The sequence below is a fragment of the Lepisosteus oculatus genome, chromosome 10 (assembly GCF_040954835.1).
Source record: "Lepisosteus oculatus isolate fLepOcu1 chromosome 10, fLepOcu1.hap2, whole genome shotgun sequence".
Classification (NCBI taxonomy): domain Eukaryota; kingdom Metazoa; phylum Chordata; class Actinopteri; order Semionotiformes; family Lepisosteidae; genus Lepisosteus; species Lepisosteus oculatus.
In genome coordinates this window covers 4,256,304-4,283,745 of record NC_090705.1, presented here as the reverse complement: position 1 = coordinate 4,283,745, position 27,442 = coordinate 4,256,304, and the positions used below count along the sequence as shown (strand labels likewise).

Sequence of the window (27,442 nt, the reverse complement as noted above, 5' to 3'; positions counted from 1 at the left end):
CCACATACAAGTACACAGTGGAATGAAATATCATTCCCCCTGGTCCACGGTGCAACTACAGACAGGACAGACAGGACATTGTAGACAGGATACACATAGTGCAAAGTGCAGATACATAATACAATATACACATTCACCGCCTTTCTGGTATAAGGCTGAAAGCTGGTGTGGTGCATAACCTTCTTATCTCCAAAACCCTGAACTTCACACAAGAATGAAGATACCACAAAAGTATATTAGGAGTGTCTCCTGTTGTCTGCTACACAGCCTGCAACATACAGCTTAGACAGCCTTCTAAAGTGTGCTGGAAGCTCTGGCGAGTCCAGACAGTAACAAGTGGAGTCTTGCAATGTCCTTTCTTTTGAGTGCTTTGATCTCCCAGTACAGGCAGGCACCACCAAAAACATTAAGACAATCACACTCTTCTAGCTGTGGAAGAAGGTACGTGTTTTGGAGCTTTGCACTTTTCAGGCAGTTAATCCACACTTTCCTTGAGCTGTAACTACTATATGCCCATGTGGAACTGGTTGGTATGACACTCTAAATACCAAACCATGCTTTGCCAGCTGTGGACGTTGTTGTGCACTACTACAAATATTACTGATGCTGGCATTCTACATGGAAAGGCATAAACTGTAAACTCGACAAACCCTCTCACAAGAGTGACATGAAGTCGCACAAGTTTTATTCAGTATTGTGGCAATTGGTGGAAACCCAATGCTTATTCAAAATAAAAGTTGTTTTACATCAGAATAGCATCTCAAACTATTCTCCTGTTTAAAGTCATCTAAATGCTCTAAAACATAATGAAAAACAGAAGATATTCAAGTAGAAATGACAGAATCTCACAATTTATTTCAAGGCAAACACGAAAACAAAAAAAATCATTTTGTGTTTTTATTGTTTACTTGTTTTCTTCAACCTTGGTGCCAAAAAAGATACTCAGCTGGATATTGTAATATTCCAAGTGTTACATTTATCTCAGTATTGCAAAATGCACTGGTAACCATCCAGGAGAGTTTCAGCAGAAAGTAGGCTGTGTTCCTCAGACAGTTGTCAGCAGGTTCTTGTCCAGCACATTTGTTTATACTTGACTGAAAAATCAAGGATGGTGCTCCCAGCATACTTTATGCAAGTATGACATCCTTACATCACATTAAACACACACTGATGCTGAGGTGTATGATGAAATCATTAAGCACCATGAACATGCATGAATTATAGCACTGTTATCTGAAAGCATCAAAGCAAAAAGCCGGCATCACTTGAGCAGAATGAATTACTGGAAAGTCTAATGTCCTCAAGACAGTGGCACATGGCAGTGGAGCTGTCTGGGGTTTCTCTCCATCCTTTCCTGAATGTCCCTGATGCACTTACTGTACACTCACAAGACTGCAGCTTTTAACAGAACTACAGAAGGTACTCCACAACAATTCTGTAGTGTTTACAACAAAAAACAATACATTGGAATATGTACGCATGTTCTGCAATATTTGTGCTGTTGGACACATACAGAACCTACACCTCTGTAAATTTAAATCTGTTAAATCTACTGGAGTAAAAAAAACTATCAGTGTCATCCCATAATTGTTTCACAATTCACATTTCTGTGTTGCATGTATAAAATCTACACAAACATCACAAACATTCTTTAAAGTTTAAATCTTTGTTTACACTGAGGCACATAGACAGGTTACTTCAGATCACAGATGATTGCCTTTTGATACATTGTTCCTATAAACAGCTTCCCTTTGTATGGAGTTGCAACTGAAGAACCCTCAATAACATGACCATCATCGACGTACACTTTGGTGACAGTTGGCTTTTCTGAGTGAATGTTCTGAATCTGGATAACCTACAAAAGATGAAAAATATAGGTTTTTTTAAGTACAGTACACACTATCTGGGCATTGCTGGGAGTCTATACATTAAACTTATTGCACTCTGTGTTTACTTCAGATCTGATCCATCTCCTTGGGTCCCATAAGAACAGGCTGTGGCCAATTTCATATAAAACTTTATGTATTGATAAGATTATGCCCTAATTTAGGGATCTGTAAACTAAGTTAAAAAAGCTGCACCATGTGGAACAGGTTGCAAGATAAAAAAGTGCAAACTTCTTCAAACATCAGGAATATATTACATTTTAAAAATAAATAAACAGTTGGCTTACAGTAAGTGCTACTCCCAAGATAAATAACCATCAAACAAGCTGTGCTGGATCCACAATAATCTCTCAACACCAACGCATTCCCTCTGGAAAAACTCAATTTCTGTACCGTCTTAGATCGACTTTTGTACCTTCTTATGAAGTCATCTGAACGAGATGTAAATAGTTGACCAGGCCCATTGATATCCCCAAATATTTCAAAGCAGTTTGATGTGCTGTAATATGTCAAAAGCACATGGTGTGGTCTTTACACAGGCTTCCTACTAACCTCAGATCCAGGTGGGTTTTCAGGATCGTAGCGTAACAGCCTCCAGGCGTTAGGGTGACATCCCAGCCACAAATCTCCAGTGACAGAGTCCACTTCTATGTTATCAGGCAATGTTCCCACATCTACTTTCTGTTTTATTTATTTAACAAATTTGGTTTTTAATAATTTTGACATAACAGAGGTACAGAATAAGTGTTAGAAGAACGAGTAGCTCTTAGAAGTAATCCTTCAACTTGAACTTATGATATCGTTCCAACAACCTAAGAAATGCAGTACATTAGCATTAATACTGTTAACCAGAGAATTTCAACTGGCTCTTAAGGCAGAGCTGGTTCCTTGTGCAAAGAAGGGGATTTAGGCCTCTATGAGAATTAACCAGCGAGCTAAACCAAACAACGTGGGTACATAATAAACAAGATCAACAAGCAGTTAGGACATATAATGAAAAGTGTAGAATCATGGGACGTTATAAGATGACGTTTAGAATACAGTTACTTCCTTTTACACATTAGAAAAAGGTCCTTTCTGTTCTGGAACCAGATTTCTGTTCTAGATCAAGGATTTTCATGGCTTTCAAGGAATTCCTACAATTTATACTGTCTACAGTCAGAGAGAACTAACGTTTATATTTTACATGTAAAACAAATTAGTGAAGAAGAAAGCGCTTTACATTAGCTGTAGACTCAATCATAAGAGTCTACAAACGAAGCACCTTGAATTCTCCACAGAAAGCACTGTGTTGAGATTCAGAATGATAAGCGATTTTGATTCTGGATAATTAGGTACAATATTATAATTCCTTGCAAGAGTGATTCAACTTACCTTCAGAGGCACCAAAGTCTTGTTTTCTTGTATTTCCAAGACATGAACAACGTGGTCAAAAACATCCCCCACATAAAGGTGCCTGAAATGAAATTGTTTTTACATTATATTGCTTTATTGGTTGTGTTGGTTTGGGGTTTCAGTTGGACGAACTGACTAACTGTTCTACTAAGTGCTTACTGCAAAGCAAAAGATTTACCCATGGAAAAACCAGGTTTCAAAAACATTGAATTTTGATCAGGTTAACACTTAATTGCACGCGCTTGTGTAATTTTGTTATCCTTAACCTTTGTTCCGAAATGCAGACAAAGACATCTGTGTACTTGTTTTAACTAATAATGTGTATTTCACCTTGAACAACAACACCAAAGGATTATGTCATTTCAATCCAAAATAAGTCATTCATCCCCAGGGGAGCAAATTTAAGATACTGCATAAACATCTTAATCTTATTGAAAGGTTAACTGAGTGTTTTAGTCTCCCGCTTGGCTGAGGACTGACCTCCTAGCCAGAGGACAAGGAGGCTGGGACCCCCAGGCAGAGAGAGGAATGACCAAGGAGCAGCTGTAAAGGTGGAGATGGGGTGGAGCTTGGATGCAAAAACATGAATGAGAGGGAGAACTTCTGTGCAGTATTTCTATTGTCTGTGAGGAAATGACGTCAGGAATGATGATCAATTAGTGACAGCTGATTGAACTTGCTATTGTTATCCCAATCAGACTTCTGTTATTGATTCCATGCTGTATATACAAGGTACACATCTCTTACTGTACAGTACATGCTTTCAGACCTTCGTGGTGCTAAAAACAAGTGCAAACTTTATTGTGTGACTTACTTTTTATCAGGAGAGATGTTTATTCCATTTGCAGAGTAAAACCCTGCTGCTGCTTCCCTCACTTCTTCAGGGCTGTAATACACTACATTGCACAAGGCTAAGCCAATCATGTACTCCACAGAGAACAGAGCATTTGTAAAGTAGTGGTCATTAGTCGCATAAAAGCTTTCTGGTCCAACTGCCACAATGTCATTCACACTAATAAAAGACAGGAAACAAGAACAGATAATGAATGTTTAAATACTGCATATTAAATCAACAGAGGCATTACATAATACAAAGGAGTTAACAGTCACATATGTTGCCTATAATGATTGTTCGATTTTAATTTAATTTGATGCAAAAGTGAAATTATGGGCAAGTTTTCAATTTCCAAATACGACACTTATTTTGCTACCTTGAAAAAAAATGTACCGTATGACAAAAGAGAGGTTCTAGATTCTAACCCAGTGGCACGTAGTGCAGGAAAGTTTCCTGTAGTGTGAAGAAAAAATCTTCTAGTCATTTTCCTTCAGTCTTCCTAGCTGGGGTGAAGACTTTATTATTGATATCATCGTTTTCCAAAACATGAAGCGGAGATTAGTAGCTAGTGTGACAGAGATAAGAAACTACTGCTACTGTGCCGAACCCTCTATGCTTAGGGTTAATGCTGTGCTGAAGTACAGTAGTAAGGGTGGTGCTATTAGTAGTGATGTACAGTACTACTGTATGTGTGAAGAGATCAGAGTTGTGAGCAGAGTCAGTGTACTGTACAAACTTCAAAGGAACAAGTAGAAGAGAATTCCACATACAATATAGAAAGAAAGAACACACAGTTTTGGCTGAAGAGCCTTCTTCAGGTGCTAGGGGAAAAGGATTTCAATTCTTTAATCTCTCCATTCAAGGCGTTGGACTTTCACATTTCCCCTGGAATTTCTCTCCCAGATTTCCATTTTTTCAGATGCTCTCTCACCTCCTATGTCTTTCTTACACGCACCTTCCTTTTACATTCCTGCTCCCTGCCTTTCCCTCCCTCACAGCTGAAGCAGGCTTCCAAGAAAAACATTGGGATTTCTCTTCTTCCTACTTTCCCGTGTGGAACCAAGCTCTGTTCGTGTTACAGTGTGTGCGACCACGAGAGGCAGCCCTCAGAGATGGGAAGCTAAGAGCCCTTCACCCTTTCTCATGGAAAACAAAAGACCTTTCCTGGAAGGAGAGATCAAGGGGAGTACTCTGACCTAGCCTGCATGCATTTCAGAAGGCATAGCACTGAGGGAAACCATACTCAAAGACTATGATAATATCATACTGAAATGATTCCACTGATTAAAATATGACAGCTAATTTGAGTCGGCAAGCTCTGCTATCTTTGTTCTAAACATTGGTGCAGGAAAACTGCAATAAAATTCCATAATATTTTGATGCTTTTTCTCTGCTTTAAGCCATTTTAATATTAGTTTATGAAATGAAACAAATGACAGGTAATTCTGGAAACCATACCCATTCATACTGTACATATTCTTACCACTTATTATCCAATTCAGAGTTACAGGGGAGCCAGTGTCTATCCCAGCAAGAAATGGGAACAAGGCAGAGCACTCTGGACGGGACGCCAGTCTGGAGACCATATCTCCGCATGTGATTTTATGTGCATTCAATAAATTCAGTGATTGTTATTCAACACGAGAATAATGTTACATTACTTGCACAGAACAATTTCTAATCAATATCATTATGATGAAACTCAAGCCAGATGTAAGCATACCTGTGAAGCAGTTCGTGCTCAATAGTTTTCAGATGAGTCAGGGAGCTGTCCTCTTCAACAAATCGGAAGATCTCCACCGTGCTTTTGAAGTCAGGGTGGTTTACCACAAAGAGGTACACTGTCTGATCTGGAGAGTCAGAAATTTACAGCAAATAGTAATACAGAACATGTCATTTCTACAAATGACCAAAAAATTAAAAATATCGAAATGGTTGAGTCTCCCCCAGCCCTTCCAGTTCGCTGTTGTGTGGACACAGTTTCTCATTTGTGAGCCCAGTTTCACCTACAGTAGTCTGTCCTTTCTTCTCCTGGGCTCTAAATGCCTGTCACCTTACTCTTTCTCCCTCACACCTGAAGAGCCTCGGCAGCTGAGACTTAAATTACTTACAAAATGCTGTGTTGCTAAAAGACAATCAGCAACATGTTTGGGAACTAAACAACCCCGGATCTCCTCTTTCTTGAACCCAGTAGCAAAGTATTCCTTACAAGAACAGACAGCCATGTTACCCACACCCTGCTAGAACAACATTAGAGCACTGATCACTCTTATTTTTTATCAATCTATCCAACTCTACCTTTTTCATCAATAAACGTGCTGATTCCATGTGGGAAAAAGGAATCCAGATCAAATCCTCGACTTATTTTCAGCTCCACGGGTTTAAGATTCCCTTCCTCCAAATTCAAAGCATAGATCTTTCCCGGATCATCAGAAAGCCTTCTGAGGTTAGGATATTTCAATCCCTAGATCATTCCAAGAAACACAAGATCTATTAGCAGTTTAAAATGAGATTTAACAGGCTAGAATGTCTTTGGTATTATGACTCAATCACAATATTAAACGTTCACTAGGACTAAAGGTGAAGAGATAACATAGATCGAATATATACGGAAAATGTCTAAATGTACTTTTAAAATCCAAGTTAAAACAAAACGTTTGACGAAGCAACAAAGAACTCGCCTATCTGAAACTACATTTTTAAATTTGGCCTGACCTATCCCATATACCTGTACAGTATTTTGTAGAACAAAAGTGAACTTTGCAAAATACGCTAGTTTCCTTTCTAAGAATTTGAATATAAAATCTAAAATGCTTCACTTCTTAGGCTGACAAAAAACATGAAAAATATTTTAAAACAATCTAGATTTCAGACATCTGTCAGAAACCAAAGTTGGTGATTTGTAAGAAACAACAGAAAACATGCACAAACTGTAAGCGCAAAGGCTTACTGTACTAATAAGAGCCAGTCCGCCTGGGAGTATGGTGAGATCTTCAGATCCATATTCTTTGCATAAAGAAAAAAAAAAGGAAATTAAAACAGCTCTATTCAGAAAAGAAACATAACACATGACATTTTTATACAAATATGTATAGTAAATACTTCATCTACATTGTTTTTATGAATATAGCTTAAAAGAAGCGGCCATTATAAAATGAGGAAAACGATAAAATGAGGAAAGAACTTTTACAAATTCTCAGTCATATCAGTCCTGCTGTGTTTTTTTTTCCCCCTGAAAACATCATATCCTAACTTTAAATACTATGTACTGTACTCCACTTAGCTGTTCTGTGAGTAAACCAATTGCACTACATACTGTAATATTCTATAGGACCAAACCATGTCAATTTCATTTATCCTGCTTAATATGCATACAGTATGTACTGTACCACTAAATTGCATAGTAAGGATATCTTTTGTTCTTTGTTTACCTCAATTACTGTGTAAATATAATATATTTCCCCAAGCAGTGGTAAGCATTGCTGCCTCACAGCAGTTCAATTCCTGGAATGCTACAGTATCTGCAGTATCTGGAGTTTGTATGTTCTCCCTGTGTTTGCATGGGTCTCCTCCAGGCAATCTGGTTTCCTGCCATACATACTGGTAGGCTAACCGGCTTCTGGGAAACTGACACTGGTGTGGGTGTGTCTGTCTTTGTGTCCGAGTGTGCCCGTGATCGACTGGCGTCCAGGGTGTACTTAGCCTTGTGCCAACTGTCCCTTGCCGGAACGGGCTGTGGCTCTTTTACAACCCTGAATTGGAAGAAGGGGTTAGAAAATGCATGGAGGTATTTCTCCTTTACAGCAAGAGTGAACATGCAGGTTAGTGTCAGAAACAAACAATATTGTACTGAAGAACAAGGAGCTAACAAGTGCAAACTAATGATTTCTTTCAGCAAGCAAACAGCTCTTCAGCAGGATGAAATTAAATTTGTTGTGGTTCATGTAATTGTATTTGGTTTTCACAGTTATCTGTGGAACACCTACAGCCTTAACTTGGAACAACCTTAACATGGAATTATTTCCACGTAATTCTTAAAAATAAAGGGTATTTTATGGCCAGTACTGTGTACAGAAAGTAAAGACTCCGTTTCCCTTGCAAGACACACAACCAATTAACCACTGCCCTGAATTAATACTAAACGTAATGCAACCAGATGATGTTCATCACAGTTAAGGTACAGTAAGGACTGGACTGCATATCACTCGTCTCTTACTTATCCAGGAGACTGCTGGGCACTGATGCTTAAACGTATTCTGGAGCACAATTTGTCATCAAAACAATTGTCAACCTGAACTACCCCTTGAAGAGGCTACCCCTTCCATCTCACCTGTATACGCTGTTTAAATACGTACATTATGTGAAAAGTACATTGGGTTTTTAACTGGGTTACACTCTCTACAGTATAGTTAAAAGAATGTGTCTATTATTGCAGACTGTAATTTACATTATGATCCGAGATTTATCTTGTGAAAGTGAGCAAAATAATCAGGGCAACAGAGGTTACAAAGCTAAACCATGTTTTTTTTCCTATTATGTGCCTTCATTCATAGATATTGAACATCTCTTTTTAACACAGTAAAACTAATCATTTAGAAGTGAAAAGTGAATCGTACCACCCGGACGCTGCCCAGTTGATGCAGGCCTTCCAAACTGAGCATCCGGGCAACAGAGAAACTGATTAGGGAAGCAACTGCGACACCAACAGCAACTTTGAAAGGGCTACAGTGTTCAACATGGCTGAGATGGGGAAAAAGCGTCCATGAGTCAAAGCTGAGTGACAAAGAGGAATCTCTGCCAAATGAAAAGGCTCATTGCATTAAAAAGCCATAGAAAAAGCTCATCTCGCACCCCACAATGAGATGGCAGAAAAGCATTTAAGTGATACATCAATGGGTCTTGTCATTGTCAGACAAGACAAAGTCAGAATTTTTTGGTCTAAATGCAACACATTCAAGTTAGCACAACCCCAACAGCTCTCAGTCAACAATATCCCTACTGTCAACCACAGCAGGGGCAGCTTCATGTCATGGAGCTGCTTCTCATCAGCAGGAACTGGGAAGCTTGTCAAGACTCAGGGGAAAATGGATGGAGCCAAATCCAGGCAAGTTTTAGAGGAAAACCTGCTTTAGTCTGCTAGAGATGTTAAACGAAGATGAAACCTCAGTTTTCAGTGGGACAATCAACCAAAGCAGCAGGTCAAAGCCACACTGGAGTGTTTTAGGATTAAGAAAATGAATGTGTTTGAGTGCCCAGTCAAAGTCCCACTTGAAAATCTATTGCTAACTTGCTGCCCATCAATGACCTCTAACCAACTCAACAGGGCTTAAGCAAGTTTGCAAAGAGAACAGGATAGAATTGCAACATCCCAATGTGCAAATCTGGAAGCGATTTATCTGAAAAGACTCACAGCTCTAATTGCTGCCAAAGGTACTTCCAACAAATATTGACACAGGGTGGTGAATACTTATGCAATCAGAAATATTTGAGCTTTTTATTTTTCTTTTCAGTTTTTGGTGACATTTAACTTCTCTCAGCCATAAAAAGGTTCAGAATGATCATTCATGTTTCGATTTCGTTCTGTTTATAAAATGTGAGCACGCCATTTGTAATTTAACAAAACGTGACAAAAAAAGGTGAGGAATACTTCTGCAAGGTATCACAGCTACTCTTGCAGCTCATCATCCTACTGTTTAGTGACTGATCCATTTAATAACAATGTGTGTGACCTCTGAACATCTGAATCCTATCTGCATCTAGTATGATGAACAGTATACAGCATGAAGCATGTAAAAAGGTACTGTACGGTATATGACAATTCTGCACATGAGTGCCACATTTGTTTCAGAACTGGGTATGAATATTGAATTGCTAATTTAAAAAGTCTCAACATCTTTTGTTTTTAACTGACACAGCCTTAGAGGTGTTGTTCCTGTTTGCTAATTATCAGATTAATATCGGTTTTCCTTTTATTGTAAGCAGCTCACAAAGCCACAGCATTGTTAGATGGAAACAGAGGACTCAGCCCTGCTGTTTGGCTCACTGACCTGCAGAAGAAGAATTTGAGGAAGTTTAAGAAGCATCAGAAGGATCGACCCACATTAAATGTAAAAGTACACTGGAAGCAGGAGTAGAAATTATTTTAAATCTTGCCATATTTTATAATTGAATAGACACATAACACATCTCTGATAACAGCAATAGACACATGAGGAGTTGTATTGTACAAATCTTTCTAAACTTCCTAAAACTGAGCTAAACTAAAAATTCTAAACTATCATCACTGGTTCTAACAAACATTGTCTTTCTTAAAATTCAAAGGACTTTGGCTCTTTTAATATTTCAGTACTGTATGTTGTGTTGTGCTAAACACTAACACTCACCAAGGCCTTTAATGTAGACACAGTTCGGAAGATGATTTGAGATAATATCTCTGGAAGCCATCAACTTTGTCCTACAAAGGAACATTCAGGAGCAAAAGTTACAAACAAGTGGCTACCCATCTTGTTTACTTGATAACTGATCAATGGATGTCAGTTATTTACCTCTATGATTTACCATCCCTACACAACTCCTCATTATACAGTAGCTCAATATGCAGTAAAACATAAAAGTGAGCTTCTTAATAGAGTTTGAAAGACTGGCACAATCCAGGCTGTAATGTGTTACACTCAGTTTCACAAAGGCACGATGAAGTCAACCATAGCACAGTAGATAGGCACACAGATTAAAACAAGGTCAATGTCAGTGGTCCAAAATAGTTTACTAAATGGGGATGATCCCATACTGTAGTTGCTACCCAGCTCTTTACTGTACTTGCTACACTTCATTAAATACTATACAATCATCCATTCTCTAACCCCTTTATCCAATACATACAGTACATGGCCTCTTGGGGTCAAGAGTCTTTCCCAGTAAGCAACGGGCGCAAGACAGGATACACCCTAGATGGGACACCAGTCCATCACAGGGCACAACAGACACAAACAGACACACACGCTCACACCAGGGCCAGTTTTTCCAGACTGTGGGAAGGAAACCAAGCACACAGAAGAAACCCACACAAACACGGGGAGAACGCACAGACTCCACCCAAACAGCACCTGGTACACAGGTTTAAAAGGAATGAGGTCCTGTCAAAATGATATTGTTCACGGGAAAAGCAAAGGAAACTACTAATTCGATAACGGCTTGCTTTTATGGTTCACAGCTGATTAACACATGCACAACTATAAACTAGCGCTACGGACAGATAAGAGAAAAAGGGTGAAACTAACTGCCTCTGGGGTTTCATTTGCGAACAACGCTCATACTGTAGCTCAAATGCGCACTCGATTAAACCACAAAGTCTGTTGTGTTTTTTAAATGTTTTTTTAAAGTGTCTTATTCGTTTGCAACTAGTTTTTCAACAAGTCTACAGAGCGGTTCAGTTCGTTAATAACAAAACGTAGCATACAAGATGACAGTCGCTCTGGGGTGCCTGGTCATAGATTAACTGGTGTCTCCTGGCTAGATTAAACTCAGTTTGTGCAGGTGTGCCCTGCGATGAACTCGCTATCTGTCCAGGTTGCGCCCTGTTTCTGGAATAGGCTCCGGCTTTGCAGCAGCCTTTTACAGAAATAAGAGCTTGACTGACAATAGATGCATTATTGTCAGATTTCCGTGTAATGAAATCGGCAGTACCTTTTCTGTCTCGTGTTTCAAGGTCATGTGAGAGTAAGTTAATATTATGATAAAGCATTTCATTTCACTCACGTCAGGCAAATTACTTCTAAATCTGAATACATTTTTGTATTTTCCATCCACAGCATGTTCTTTAAGAATATCTCTATTAGCTTTCAAACAAGAACCACTCCTGTGAGATAATAAACTGTAAAGAATTCATGATTTAAATCCAATGCTCAAAAAGTAGAAGTGGACTAGTCGGTTGTTGTACTAAAGAATTATCACCCTGCTAAATGGAACAATGCGCAGTGTGTCTGGAGAAGACATTCACTTACAGTAGTTGTTACACTGTTTAAACGTTAAACGCAGCTCCCCCATAAGACCGCAACGTACCTTAACGTCATGTATCTTTCTCCCAGAAAAGCTAACAGGACACCAGCAATAGCTGTTACAATTAAAATCTTCCCCATGCTGTATTGGACGCGCACTGTCAAGCTCTCAGTCTCGGAATTAAAGTCGGAATACTGTGCACCAACTTTGGACCAATCAGATTGCGAGCACGGTCAACCTTCAATGCGACAGTTCCGAGAGCCCATTGGCTAGGGGGCGGGCTAAATACGGTGTGCTGGAAGCGCATTGGCCGGAGGGAGAGTTCGAAGCGTGTGATCATTTCCGATTCAAGTTCAAGTTCAGGTTCAGGCTTAGGTTTAATACTTTCTGGCCCTTAACAACTAGTTGCATGGAATCCGGTTTGGTGAGCTCATGCAATCAAAAGACACACCATACAAACATACAAAAATGTTATTCCGTGCTGAAAAGGGAAAAGAAGAGTCACAACTGTTCTGCTGTGGAGCCTCCTTCAGGTGTGAAGAAGAAGATGACAGTGTGAAGGTTGTGTCTCTTCTTTTCCTTTGAGCATGGAATAAACCTTTCCCTGTCCCTTTGACACAGCCACCTCGCCGGACTTCTTAAAGAACACAAAGCCAATAATAGACAGCATCCACACGCCAGATTTACAGTAGACAGACACACACCAGCAATAAAATAAATAACCGGGAGAGCATAACACTGAGCCATGGGTGGGGGCTGTTTCGGAACCTAGCAGCCCCTGTCTTGACAGAGCTAGCCCCTGCCAGAGAGGAGGACAGGGTGGGAGGGGGCAGACTAGAGCAGTGAGTGAGTACACAGAGGGAAGGTGGCCTCCTACAGCCCAGGGGGCAATATACAGTTCACTACTCTCTCTAGCTGCTACGCGTCCTGGGCTGAGGTGTTCCCATACCAGACAGTGATGGAGAAGGTCAGAACACTCCCAAATACAGATGTGTGGGACAGGGTCATTGCCAAACGTCTTTCGCTGTGTCAGGAAGAGCAGCCTTTCTGATAGTTCTGTACTCACGATAGTTTATTTATTTACTTTGTTTGCTTCTGTACTTTTTTCGTTTAGTCCTTCACTTAGGGTTGCCACTTTTGCACTAAAAAAACATTTTTTTGGGAGGGGAAGGGTTGCAGTTCCCGTGCAGGGTGGAGGAACTGAGCAGACATGCGTCTGATTAGAGGTCCTTCTAGGTGACGCCCAAAGTCCGCCAGTGGTGTCTGGCTCTGGGAGATAGGGAGGGGAGCTCCACAACCGAAATGCTGCGTTTCTTTCCCTCACCTTGGTCAATGCCTTTGAAGATATTGCTTCCTTTCACTGGGTCCCCTTTTTCAAACTCAGCAGATGAAACATTGTGTTTCTCCTTTCTATTTTTCAGAATGGAATTTACTTTACACCACTCCTTTACTTGCTCTGATATCTTCAGTGTATTTACTCTGCTTTCAGCAGAATAAGAGTAAGTAACTATATGTAATTAAAAAATTCTATATAGTACTACTGTATGTATTCAGTAATACAGAATTTAAAATCACGTGACAAACATATCACGGAACGGTTTAAAATAATGAAGCATCCATGCATTTACTAACAGACTCCGCCCGATACCTTGAGCCCGGACCGAACACCCATGTTTGCTCGGTTCCTGCCGCTACGCATGGGGTCCTCCTGTCTCGCCGGTCTCTCTCCACGGCTAGCCACCGGCATCCGTGTCAAGTGTGGCTTTGGGCTAAGAGAGGACATCCTAGTACTTGGGGAAAACCCACACAAACATGGGGAGAACATACAATACAAACTCCATTCAGATAGCACCCCAGGTCTGGAATCGAACCCCGGACTAAACCCTATGAGGCTATCGGCTGGACACTGTTGAAGGCTGTGTGGGATCAGCTGGGGCTCTCTTGGCCCTCACAGACTGACACCTGTGATGTCTTACATGATGGATAGGTTGAAAGAGGGCAGGTTGGAGGAGAGCATAAAAACTGTTCCAAAGAAGAGGAGGCCATATGGAGGCCAAGAGGAGGCACATCTAGCCTGTTTGGTGTTTATTTAATTATAAGTAATAAAATTAATTATAATGAATTGGTCTCAACCAGCTGTTTCTTGAAATAAGCCAGGGTGTTGGCTTCAACAGAATGGCTGGGTAGATTGTTCCAAGCTACCTCAACCCCTGGAAGCATCCTTCTTCTTGGGTACTTGTGCTTGGGTACATCATATAATTTGTGATTCTAAATGTATCTAAAAAGGAGTTGAGAGTTACTTAGAGTTATTGTGAGTTATTAATGACTTCAAAAGGATGAGTAATAATTACTCAGATTTAACAAAATCCCTTTTCTTTTTAATTTCAAATCAACACTTGCAGCAAAGTATTTCATATATGTATTATAAGTCACTCTTATAAAGGGTGCCTGCTAAGGTAATTAAGAAGAAGAATAACAGCATTAAAGCATTAACTAAGTTGAATATGTAAAGATCCACACATAGAGCTGATCTCCAGCCTGGATACATGGCAGTCAAGTTATGCAAGCTCTCTATAAATAGCATAGTCTCCCCTGCCTTTGCAGTGATTATATTACAGTTTCTCTCCCGGCCTGTAGTATGTTCTTGAAAACAGTCTCAAAGGCTTAATGCTTAGGGCTAAACAATGGAGGAGCACACAGCCAGATCTGAAGCTGTGAAAAGTCTGAAAGACAAGTTTCTGCAGGCTTTGCAACATAATGATTTCGAGCAAGTGAGGCATATCTTGCACACTACAAGCATAGATGTCGACACTGTGTTTGAAGTCGAAGACAGAAACATGATTTTGGCATCATATAAGCAAGGTATGGAGAAAGCAACACTGTATGAGGCACTTGCATTTTATGCTCAAAAAGAGAGAATGTACCCAAGTTCTGACAAAGAAAGTGTGATGTGACTAAACTAAGTTACAGAGATTATTTAAAATCACATTCTTGGTTAAATGCTACGGTGTATTTGTAAAATGGTAATTGTAAAACATAAAATATGATGGAATGTGTAACTGTGCTTATTTCTTAGATACTAAGGCAAAATGGACAGCTCTGATAAAAAGTGGGTCTTTTATCATATCCTGCACATTCCATCAAGACTGAACATGAGAAAATATCTGCTTTGCACAGTTCACCACTGAGGGGAGTCAGACCTCTAGAGAAAGCACTGGATCTTTCTGAAACACGTAACCTCACATTACAAGTCTCAAACCCTGCAGATTTTAACCTGCTATACACATTAAGAGACGTCTTTCCAGTTTTATGGGCACAAAAGAGATTTCACCACATAGATAAAAAATGGTAGCTCTTCTTGTAAACTTAATTATACTGTCGTGAGTGGGTTACACTATGTTATATATTTTAAGTGGGAAATGTGGTTCCAGCAGAAAAAATATTTATGGAGTAGTTAGAAAATGTGTTATTCAATGTTGCTCATTGTACAAAATGTTTTTAGTTGAGAGAAAACAGTTGGTAAAATGCAGATCCCTGTAGAGATAAAATTTTAGCTTTTCGAAACAGACTCTTAGACATTGTTGAAGTAAAAGCTGACTCCAGTGCTCTGGTCAAGGAAAGCTGAATCTGTTGTAAGGAATGAGGGATAAATGAAGACATCTGTATTTCTGTATTTTTGCTGGTAGGTTACTGGTTGCCCGGTTATAAGCTGGAGTCCTCCTGGGCAACAGGCCTTCACATCTGTGTGATGTATGGCTATGTGGAGACTGCCTTGGTCCTTCTGGAGTACAAAGCCTCAATCAGCAGAAAACCTAATGGGAAGACACCTCTGCATGTTGCCTGTGAGGTTTCTGACAGCGACAGCGTTTCTCTTCTATTACATCATGGAGCGAAAGTCAACAGTGTTTCGCTGAGCGGGCACACACCACTGCATTACTGCATTACGAAAGAATCAGTGGACTGTGCCAAGCAGCTCATTCTGAAAGGTAAGCACACTGTATTGTATGTATGGACTAATGCAAATAGGTTTTGTTCAACAGAAGGGAATGTGGTACAAAAACGATACACCCAAGAGTTTTATAATCAGGACTTACAGTATACATTTTATCATCCATACATACTGTATACTGTATATGCTTTCTATAGTTTTGTTAGATGCTAATGAATGGGGCAGAGAGACGGTGTCGTGGGAGTTGGGTCAGCCTCCCGTGGAGTGTGCAGTAAAGACCCTATGAGTGACGGTTTAGTCCGGAAGAGGCAGGAGACGCACTTCAGGGAAAGAGGTTTATTCAGTGATGACAGACAGTGAGCAGTGACAGTAGTGATCCGGTGCACGGGAAAAGCCAAGGCAACCAAGTCCAGGCAGGCCCAAAAGTGGATAGTCAGTATTCCATGATCCGGGAGATCCACCCAAGACAACGACGATTAAAATCCCTGGGAAGGGGAACCAAGACCAGGAACACAGAGAGATTAAAGCATCATGGGACCAGGCGCTCCGAGCCCAGGGCTCAAAGATCAGGACGCCTGGGTGGTAGGCGGGCCTTAAGACGTCCGTTTTCCAAAGCTGAGCCAGGAGCTACGGAGACGCTAGGCTTATTAAGCCAAAACATAAACAAGTCACACCAGGAAATAACTGAACTAAAATCCATAACAGAGATAGGAGAGATAGGAGGGATGTTAACTGTGACAGACAGATATGTATACAGCATTTGTTGTGACTTGCCTAGCTGAGGGAATGGCAGCCTGTCCTAAGCTGGACAGGCTGCCCAACCCTCTTTCTCTTTTGTGAGGAATGAGCTAGGGAGCTGCTACAAGGATGTACAGTCCATGGCAAGGGTGGGGATGCGAGGAACATGAGTGGAATGAAACCCTGACTGTGAGACTTACTGTATATACAGTGCCTTCAGAAAGTATTCAGAGCCCTCCACTTTTTCCGCACTTTGTTGTGTTGTAGATTTATTTCAAAATGGATTGAACTGATTCATTTTTGCCATCAATCGACACACAATGCCCTATAATGACAAATTGAGAACATGTTTTTTGAGTTCAGATGCATCCTATTTCTTTTGATCATCTTTGAGATGTCTCTAGAATTTGATTGTAGTCAACCTGTGGCAAAAGTACTTGATTGGACATGATTTAAAAAGGCATACACCTGTCTTTATAAGGTCCCAAATAAAAACTAAATCATGAAGTCCAAGGAACTCTCTGTAGACCTCTGACATAGGATTGTTTCAATGCGCAGATCTCGAAAAGGGTATACAAATTTAGCTATGCATTGAAAGTTCCCAAGAGCACAGTTGCCTCCATCATTGTCAAATAGAAGACTTTTGGAACCACCAAGACTCTTCCTAGAGCTGGCTGTCCGGCCAAATTGGGTATTCTGGCAATAAGGGCCTTGGTCAGGGAGGTGACCAAGAACCCAATGGCCTCTCTAACAGAGCTTCAGAGTTCCTGTGTAAAGATGGGAGAACCTGCCGGGAGGACAACCATCTCTGCAACACTCCATCAATTAGGTCTCTGTGGTAGAGTGGCTAGACAGAAGCCACTCCTTAGTAAAAGGCATAGCCCAGCCTGCCTAGAGTCTGCCAAATGGCACTTAAAGGACTCTGAGAGCATAAGGAGAAAGATTCTCTGGTCTGATGAGACAAACATTGAACTCTTTGGACTGAATGCCAAATGCCATGTCTGGCGAAAACCAGGTACTATACCATTCATCACCATCCCTACGGTGAAGCGTGGTGGTGGCAGCATCATGCTGTGGGGATGCTTCTCAGTGGCAGGGACTGGGAAACTGGTCAGGATTGAGGGAAAGATGAACAGAGCCAAATACAGAGAGGTCCTTGCAGAAAACCTACTCCAGAGTGCACACAACCTTGGACTAGGGCAAAGATTCACCTTTCAGCATGACAACGATCCCAAGCACACAGCCAAGACAACACTGGAGTGGCTTCGGAACAAGTCTCTGCATGTTCTTGAGTGGCCCAGACAAAACCCAGAGTTGAACCACATAGAAAATCTGTGGAGAGACCTTAAGTTCACTGACGCTCCCCATCCAATCTGACAGAGCTTGAGAGAATCTGTAAGGAAGAATGGGAGAAACTGCCCAAATCCAGGTGTGTAAAGCTGGTAGAAGTGTACCCAAGACGACTCGCAGCTGTAATCACTGCTAAAGGTGGTCCTACAAAGTACTGAATAAAGGGTCTGATTTTTTTTTAATAAATTTGCAAAAATTCCTAAAATGTGTTTTCACTTTGTCATTATGGGGTCATTATGAAATAAATCTACAACACAACAAAGTGTGAAAAAAGTGGAGGTGTCTGAATATTTTCTGAAGGCACTGTACATGCAAGATTAGGACCTAACCTTCCTCCTGAACATCTGATTTAAATACCATTTATTCTCAGTGAATCCAATACTAATTACAGAAAAACAGGCTTGAATGAGCACAATGAGCCGAATAAGCTGCTCTCACTTGTGGCCAACCTGGTGTGGTCAAGAACTTTCATTCTCACCTTTTCTCTCTAGAATTTCAGTTCTGCCCCAAGTGTTCTGCTGTGTATTCCTTCTTTGACAGGAGCGAACCTGGACAGACGCAGTGACAATGTGGATGAGGACACCCCCTTGCACACGGCCGCGCGGTTTGGGATACCAGAGCTCACTGCACTGTACATTGCCCATGGTGCACAAGTAGACAGTGTCAATGCTCACATGGAGACGCCCCTGATCACGGCAGCATTCTGGGCTCTCAACTACAAGGAGCAGGAGTACAGCTCAGATCATCACCTGGTCTGCCGCATGCTGCTGGACTACAAGGCCAACGTCAATCTGCAAGAAGAAGACTTCAAAACTGCTCTTCATAAGGCTGCCTGGAACTGTGATCACATCCTCATCCAGATGTTGCTAGAGGCAGGGGCAAACGCCAGAATAATGGATATAAATGGATGTGCTCCATTACAATATCTACTAAAAGTGACGTCTGTGCGTCCGGCAGGGGTGCCTGAAGTCTGCTACCAGCTCCTGTTAAACCACGGAGCTGCGAGAATATACCCACCTCAGTTCCACAAGGTGCAAATGTGACACAAAACAAAACTGTCCTCGATATCGTTTAGTAAAGTCATGCTTGCTATTTAATGCAGTATTTTTTATGTTCTAAAGATACCTACAAACATTTGTGAAGCACTGGTTGTCCTTCATGGAACATAAGGGGACCAATACAAGCAGGATGAGTTGTTAATCCTCCAGAGGAGCACCAATATGCTGAGCCAATGTGTGTAGAGGAATATTTCAAATAAGGAACTGGGAGACACAATAGGCTAATTCTTGTGGGATCCGGAAAGCTCAGGGCAACACTGGGATTAAATTTAAATAACACATCCAATTCTAAAACCCTGTACCTCCATCCTAGATGAATTGCATTCATAGGGAATAAAATGTGTGACTAAAGAGTATACCTGAAACAAGCCTAGGGGAGGATGAAAGGTTTTATAACAAAACAAAATAATTAATTGATTGATTGCACATTTCTGGGAGGACACGCTCAGTTGAAGAGGTGTTGTAATGGGACACTATCAAAAACTACTCCTACAGAACAATTACATACAGACAGCACAGACAATTTGGAAGTCATATGGGAAAAGATGGAAATAAGAAATTATAAGGGGTTTAATAATCCAATTGGTGTGTGCTAGTGAACACCTAATGCACATATAAGCACAGATAGCTTCCTGTATAATGAGATCAAGCAAGGTGATGATGTATTACAGGGAGACTGCAATTTTCCACACTTAAATTGGGATATTCTGCTAGGAGATATAATTTCAGAATCTGAAACTGATACAGTTAAAATGGATAAATATCACGAAACAAATTAAGAAAACAGATGTAGTAGAACCATTTGGAAATTTTAACCATAATATGGCAACATCCGAAGTACAGTAGTATAAAATTAAATTAATAATTTTAGTGGAACAGGATATGAAGCAATGAGGCAGAGTTTACAAGCAATGGGCTGGGAAAAGACAGAGGTAGAGTCAATTGAATAATGATGGTCAGACTTCAAAAACACAAGATTAGCGATGCAAAAAAATAATCCCAAAACAAATAAAATCAAGTATAGGAAAATAGTGTACAAATAGAATAATAGAAAAATTAAGAATAAAATCAGAAAGGCTGTTGTGTGATTCTTCTAGTAAGACATTGTTGGGAAGCAATAGAAAACTAAACTAGATGCTCATGTACCGTATATAATATAAAGTGTGAAATTAAAATTAAGAGTTATGTTTTACAACACAGTGGAACTCCATTCAGAGCATTTTAATTTTTCATCACAATACCACAAAAAGGGTATTTGAAAAAGTTATTCAAAGAAGAGCAACTATCTGAGAGTTGAGAGTCTGAGAGTCTGAGAGTTGTCATAAATAGACAAGGAAAAGAAATTAAATCCCATTAGTATCTTGAACAAAGGAGATTGAAAGGAGATTTAATTAAACTGTTTAAATTTCTAAGAGGAATAGGTATGGTAAACTCAGAGAACTATTACAAACTCAGTTGTGAAAAAGGACATGGGATTACAATTGAAAAGCAATAGGAAATCCATTTAGGACTCAGCATGGGACATTATTTCTTTATTGTTAGCATCTGGAACTGGCTTTTAAGCCAGAAGCTGTGGCGCAAACTGAGCTCCTACAAAAATAGTCCACATGACATTTTAGCTTCACCTAGCTGCTAAAATATATTTGTTGTTTGCAGCTTTTCTTAAGTTCTTATGTGTGTCAGCTAATTCAAATGCCTAATTAAAAGTCCAGTGGTGGTGTTAAAAGATGAAATCCCTACATTGTGACGTTATCATTTTAAGTGCATTTTAATGCATGCCACTGAATGACAGAACCACAGATAAATATGATTGACTGCAATATGGGAGGTGGTAATCATTTTTAACCTAATTTTAAAAAATATTTTTTAACAGGTGCTTCAGTCTTGCCATCAATATCCCAGGGCAGTTGAGGTAATGATAAATTCATATGAACATATCAAAGCCACAAAGAGTTGGAGATCGGCTATTCCCAACATGGTATACAAGGTAAGAGTTCAATGCTGCATTTTATTTTCCAATCAGAATATTTTAATATGCCTTTACTTAGTAGAGTACTACTATTTTTAGATAAGCTCAGAAATTACAGTTCAGTATATGTGTAGCTCTCCAAGAAGACAAAAGTAGAGATCAGTTCACAAACATTTCAATTCATAATGGCTGTTTGTAAAAAGGTGTTTCTCCACGTTTTTTCTGAATTGAAAAAAAGACGTTTCATTCATTACAGTGGTGAGGGTCACAAGTGTTTCAGCCAATTTTTAAATTAAACATGAGTGAATCATTTTGACTTGAGTCTGGACCGTTCATGAGCTAGAGACCATTCATCGATAGCTCCATATCGATGTTCAGAAAGTAGTTGTAGAATAGTCAGACCATTTCAGAAACATTTCAGTGCTCTGTAATTCAGGTTCAACTATAAATTATTACAGATTACGTTGTGACAAGCCTAAAACATTAAACTAATGTGTGTTAAAATGCTACTAGTGCAGAAATACCACTAAAATGTGTGTTATTTTATTTTTCAGGTTAACACAACAGCCAAGTCTTGACAGTTTATAGAATAAAAGGTTATGCTGACCTCGTGACCTGATGTAGCAAGAAGTACATTCTGTTAAAAGTACAGTAGGGTGCATTGATAGGAAGATTTGCTTACTAATGTTGATGAAGACTTAGTTCAGGCACTTTGAATTTATTTCCTAAGCATTAACTAATGAGCACTTCTAGAGAAAATACCTACAGTATGCTTAGCCCATGGATCCATTAACATGCACAGTACTTAGTCTATGTTGCTAATGCTGAATGCAAAGTAACTGTATAAGCAAGGGTTTCATGGAGGTAAAAGTGTACAAATGAAGCACTTAGTTCACAATCTGAAGTTAGTTTTTTTTTTGTCTCCACAGCAACACCAGTTTTTCTACGACTCTCTCTTTGCTGTATGCAGCAGTACTCCACGCACTCTAATGCACTTGGCAAGATGCGCAATTCGAGCAGCAATGTGGACGAGAATTCACCAAGGTGTCAAAGAACTGTCACTTCCACTTTCGCTTGAGAGGTATTTACTGCTGGAACCAGAGGAATTCATCTTTTAATGTGTTGACTCCTCTTCACAACCAGCGCACTGACAGATCGCTGTGTGCATGCTCTGCACCCAGACCTGGGAAACAGGTGAAATGATGTTCCCCCTTCCATTTTAAAAACAAAAAAGAGAAAACCACAGTGGAGTAAGAGGCAGAGAGCAAAGAAAAAGGACAGGGACCATAATACGACAGTTGACGAGAATATGTTAAAAACATCAACTCATTCAGGTGGTAGCTTTATGAATAGGATGTTAGACACGTCTTTTATTTTATTTTTTCTCAAATTATTTTTATAAAATAATTTACATTAAGATAACAGTGTTTGAAATTTCATTCTAAAGCATTCAATCTCTAGTTTTTTTGTCATAGTTTTAACTTAAAAGGTATCCAAGGTTGGTGATATTCTTGAAGTTGCGAACTCTGCTGTACTTCGGGCATTTCATTTCAAGTATCGACTGTGTGATTTATGATGCCACACAGTTAAAAATCAGAGAAGTCTCCTTTAAATGATAAGTGTTGTACAGTATGCTTAGTGAAAAGAACATCAAAGAGTGGCTCAAAGAATCACTTTGAAATGTAACGGCCTGGTTCTTCATCAAAACCTCAAAGGAAACAGCAATGAAGAACAGAAATAAATGGGACATTCAGTTGGCTTTCTTAGTCAAATATGCAGGTCCACTGTAACAAATCTTAAACATTTGTATTATTTAACCCATTACTGGACTGGCGTCCCTTCTGTGTGTATCCTGCTTTGCACCCATTGAATGCTGGAATAGGGTCTGTCTCCTCCTTAACCCTGTATTAGAGAAAGCAGTTAGAAAACAGAATGTGAAATGTGTTTAGTCTAATACATTCTTTCATGTCTTTACAATATTTTATATTATTTGCAATACAATGTTATACAATTATTTACAATATTTTGTGTTGTACAGGAACCTATTTTGGAGGTGAAACCTCTTAACAAATTAAGAGAAAACAGGATAAATTAACAAGATATTTTTGCACTAATCATTTACAGTATGAGTTGTTAAATAAAGTCACCCGTCATATCGTACTTACAGGTATGAGAATGGACTTTCACCTCTTCACCACACCACAGGTTTAACAAATGACAGAAACTGCTTCACCTTTTCCTACAGAATATACTTGTTGAATATCATCTTCGTTGAGCAATGGCTAAAATGTGAAAAATCCACCTCTGACTAGTAATTATTCTCGACCTGTCTTTTAGGATTGTTTTACATTATAAGTAAAGTGAAAACATTTTCCAATGTTCAGTCTGCTAGGGATATATGAGCAGTTATCAAAAGCACATGTGCACCGAATACAGAGAATGCATTATAATCTAGTTTATCTGTATAGCTTAGAGGGTCCAGATGTATTCCTGGAAGTAATACTTCATTTGGACTGAAGGGGCAGCTTTGATTATTTTTATTTTAAAAAAGTAAATAAGTAAAACTACTGTAATGGGCTGTAAGTGCAAGAAAAATGAAGAATAACACTTTAAAGCTTTGTATTTAGAAATGTCACTCCCTTTCATCTTGCAAAAGTGAATGTGGCTCTTATGTTAGATGAATACTAAACCTTTAAATTTTTTTTCTAGCTATGGCTGAAGAAGTGTTTAATTTATCGCAAAGTGTTGCAATTATGCGCAGTGTTTGAACTCAGAAATGACTGCGCTGTAAGACTTTTGTAACTGGCATGAAAAGCTTCAGGGTCTGACTTGAAGTGGCTGAAGAGTATTGCTTTGCTATATAATACCCTTAAACGTTAGGATATAAATGGGCAAGAGTATTACAGCTTTTAATCTTTTGTCAGGAGAGATTCCTTATTGCTCTGAGCAAATTGCACTTTATGCCTGCTTTTCACTTTGATGCACCATTAATCCTTTTAGGAACATGTAGGGGCAAAAAAAGCCTCATAATAATTCACTCTTTTCAGGTTGAAAAGGTTGCTTAAAAGAAGTAAAAGAGCAAAATGTAAGAGTTGTTTAGGATTATGATTTATTTCACTTTTACATAGAAAGGCACATTTACTTTCAACCAGGTGAAGGGTTAATGATCGATCAATATGTAATAGAGCCAGCTTCCAGGTACACTGCAACTTAAATTTAGTTGGCAATTTCGTCAGCCCATGATTTCCAGAGTCCTCAGACTTATAATAATGCATTTCTGTTCCACTTTGCCGCTTGAAGTGGGAAGAGAAACGATATCTTAAAAGAAAAGTCAAAGCACTAAAATTAAATAATGGAGCAGATTAGATGTCACTGTCACATTACTATGATCGAAATTACTGTTCTGTGTCAACTTCATTATATTGAACAAGTAACAGGTTTATTCCATGCTGAAAAAAAGAAGAAAGAGAACACAACATTTCGGCCGTGGAGCCTTCTTCAGGTGTGAGAGAGACAAGGCAGTAGGCAAAGGTACAGTAGCGGGAGAACAAAGGCTGGGAGGGAGGAGGAGTGAGAGGCGGGAGCAGGGGACAGAAAGAGAGGCCAATCAAGAGGTATGAAGTCAGAATGGGTGCAGAGAGGTGTGAAATGAAACTTCCAATGAATGGAGAAAATTTAAAAGAACAGTAGTCTGTCGTTAAGCGAAGGAAGAATGTGTGATCCTAGCTGCAGTATGAGTTTGGTTACGGTGGTCTTTCTGATGTATGAGTTTGGAAAACTGTCTTTGAGAACACAGACGGAGAGATTAGAGTGGTCGTGGCCGTCAGAGGTGAAATGAGAAAGAATGGGCTTGGAGAGATCTTTAATCTTCACAGCTCTGACGTGTTCTGTGAAGCGGTCTCCGAGTCTCCTTCCTGTTTCTCCAATGTAGATGGCTGGGCATTTACTCCAAGAGATACAGTAAATAAGGTCGCTGGAGGTACAAGATGCCATCTGGGTGATCCAGAATTGTCCTGAGGGGCCTTGAAGGAGTGTGTTGGTGGATGTGTACTTGCAGGTGATACAGCGAGCTCTGTTGCAAGGGAAAGTGCCTGGTGTGGATGGCTGTTGAGGGCGGTCAAGGGAGCTGTGAACAAGGAGGTTACGCAGATTAGGTGGTCGGCGATATGAGATGATGGGGTGATCAGAAAAGAGGGCCCCAATGGAGGGATCATCATGTAGGATGGAAAAGTTGTGGTTAATAGTCCTGGGGATAGAAAGTGTGTTAGGGTGATAGGGAAGCACCAAAGGAATGCGGTTGTTACGGCGGGAGTTCCTGATCGGGTTGATGGTTCGGGGGGTGTTTTTGGCTCAGGCAAGGGCCTTGTCAATCACACTGCTGGGGTATCCTCTGTTGATGAAAAAGGAGTACATTTTGAGGGCTTGGTTCTCGAAGTCGATGTCGTCGCTGCATAATCGTCGTAGCCTAAGGAACTGTGAAAAAGGAAGAGAGTTTTTAGTGTGGTTGGGGTGAAATGAGCTGTACAGAAGGTAGCTGTGTGAATCCGTGGGTTTGTAATAAACTGAAGTGGACAGTCAGGGGTAGTTGATGGAGAAGTTGATATCTAGAAAAGGAAGAGTAGTGGAAGATATGTTAACCGTATATTTGAGGGACGGGTGGAAGTTGGTGAAATGGTGCAGGAAGAACCCACCTGAACTTTATTATATTGAGGCTATAATTGTAATGAATCCATTAAAGGCAATCATTTAGGGATTGCTTCTTTACCAAATACCTCTGAAAAGGTAAGAAGAAATATGGTATGCTCATTTAGAAAAGCTCCTTTCCTTCTTGCTCCTTCATATTACTACTCTTGCAAAACTAGATTTTTTTAACAATGATCCTTTCAATCAATAAAAATGAAAAGGAGCCAGTTCTACAGTAACACACCTTAAATTGTTAAAGACTTGTTCATGTAAAAAAGCAGCTTGAAACTGTCAAATGTGTCTCTTTCTTGATATATTATATACTTTTAGTTGAAGCAGTTAGGTTAGTTTCACTACATATTGACCTGTTTTGCAGTGACTCTGGAAAATTACTGGATAATACACAAAAAGTACTTCACAAATAAAACCTGTTTTTGGAACAATTTTTAACACTTATACTGTCATATTTTACTTTATTTCAACTTAAATCTTATTTATTTTGCTTGAAGAATTGCAGTTCCTCAAGGAGATATGGCTATGTAAAGCTTTAATGATTTTTTTGTTATACAGAAATGCTTATTATTTTGCAATAAACTGATGACATACAGACTCTTATATATACACATGCTTATATCATTTCTATCTACAGTAGAGATGTAATTCTGTCAGGACTGCAGATAAGATACGAACATGATCTAAATATAATGGTATATATGAATTAAAATGGCAGTGCAAAGAGTATACATTATATACAGGACATAGTTTTCGGACGTGTCTGGTTTCAGGAAGCTGTCCAAAGGCGTGCACAGCTCTGAATGGGGCCTTGGACATCAGGATGAGAACCCCCAGTTCTTACACTTTAAAGAACAAGTATAATTTGTTCTGTGCAGCATGGCTGACTTCCAGGACTAGATGAGGGTTGGACAGAAGCCCAGAAATGGCACTGTTTCTAAAAACAAGCAGCAGAGGAAGGTCAAACATTCTCAAAATTACAGTACAACACTGGATCTCCATGGCAGAACAGACCAAGGAGGCCTTTAGGAAACACAATCATTGCACTCACTGTGCATTAAAGTACCGGATGTTAACAAGGATTAACTACAGTCCGTCAAAAATAAGATAAATCATACATTCATACCTTAAAACAGGAAGAACACTCATTGAGCTCCACATCACTCTACACACAGGTGACAGACTTTGTCTTTCCAGGCTGGAGATACGTGCAAGAATGAGAAATACCCACAAGTATTCGCAAATGGTTTTGTCACTACCTTACTTCATCACTTGCAGATAGACATTTTCTTTCCTAGAGTATTTAGAGATGTTCATAACACTTAGTGAATGGCTCTTACCTCATGATCAATCATCAAATCCACTCAATGGCAAAATTTAATTCCAATATCAGTTCTTGATACCAGCTTGCTGGTGCAGCAAATAAACCAAAGTTAACCATTCTTATTTTCCCTTATCATCATGGAATAAGGAGCATAACGTAACTAAACCATAACACATTTCATTTCCATTCAAACACTGTTTGAATCTCAGCTCTCAAATCTCTTCCATCAAACCAAGAACCACAACAAA

At 39.6% G+C, this 27,442-nt stretch overlaps 2 protein-coding genes across 4 annotated transcripts; one reads left to right on the top strand and one right to left on the bottom strand.

Moving 5' to 3' along the window:
- Positions 1-829: 829 nt before the first annotated feature.
- LOC102695084 (serum paraoxonase/arylesterase 2) lies at positions 830-12,315 on the bottom strand. The gene is made up of 9 exons (XM_006636021.3): positions 12,175-12,315; positions 10,500-10,570; positions 7,067-7,122; positions 6,415-6,580; positions 5,840-5,966; positions 4,096-4,293; positions 3,261-3,342; positions 2,439-2,567; positions 830-1,855 (listed from the first exon to the last, which is right to left on the bottom strand). Exons 1-9 carry the CDS (start codon positions 12,249-12,251, stop codon positions 1,694-1,696), a joined length of 1,068 nt encoding a protein of 355 aa, XP_006636084.2. The 5' UTR covers positions 12,252-12,315; the 3' UTR covers positions 830-1,693.
- Positions 12,316-14,743: 2,428 nt separating this feature from the next.
- On the top strand, positions 14,744-26,467 carry asb4 (ankyrin repeat and SOCS box containing 4). 3 transcript variants are annotated; one of them, XR_011190586.1, is made up of 6 exons: positions 14,744-14,973; positions 15,798-16,097; positions 18,689-19,179; positions 21,080-21,193; positions 22,105-22,369; positions 23,343-26,467. XR_011190586.1 is itself a non-coding variant. In XM_006636167.3 (5 exons), the coding sequence occupies exons 1-5, from the start codon at positions 14,796-14,798 to the stop codon at positions 22,291-22,293; spliced, it is 1,272 nt and encodes a 423-aa protein (XP_006636230.2). In that variant the 5' UTR covers positions 14,744-14,795; the 3' UTR covers positions 22,294-26,467. The 3 variants fall into 3 exon arrangements, 2 of the variants coding, with proteins under 2 accessions (XP_006636230.2, XP_069050857.1); XM_006636167.3 differs by having other exon boundaries at positions 22,105-26,467; XM_069194756.1 differs by lacking the exon at positions 14,744-14,973 and adding an exon at positions 15,386-15,459 and having other exon boundaries at positions 22,105-26,467.
- The last annotated feature ends 975 nt before the right edge of the window (positions 26,468-27,442 follow it).

What these genes read in the sequence shown, in the direction of transcription:
- LOC102695084 (XM_006636021.3), bottom strand. Translation starts at nt 12,251, where the DNA reads ATGGGGAAGATTTTAATTGTAACAGCTATTGCTGGTGTCCTGTTAGCT. An exon ending in AACATCTCTCCTGATAAAAA is followed by an intron (nt 3,343 to 4,095) that starts GTAAGTCACACA and finishes ATTTCATTTCAG; the next exon opens with GCACCTTTATGTGGGGGATG. An exon ending in AAAACCCACCTGGATCTGAG is followed by an intron (nt 1,856 to 2,438) that starts GTTAGTAGGAAG and finishes CATCTTTTGTAG; the next exon opens with GTTATCCAGATTCAGAACAT.
- asb4 (XM_006636167.3), top strand. Translation starts at nt 14,796, where the DNA reads ATGGAGGAGCACACAGCCAGATCTGAAGCTGTGAAAAGTCTGAAAGAC. An exon ending in CAAGCAGCTCATTCTGAAAG is followed by an intron (nt 16,098 to 18,688) that starts GTAAGCACACTG and finishes CTTCTTTGACAG; the next exon opens with GAGCGAACCTGGACAGACGC. An exon ending in ACCCACCTCAGTTCCACAAG is followed by an intron (nt 19,180 to 21,079) that starts GTGCAAATGTGA and finishes ATTTTTTAACAG; the next exon opens with GTGCTTCAGTCTTGCCATCA.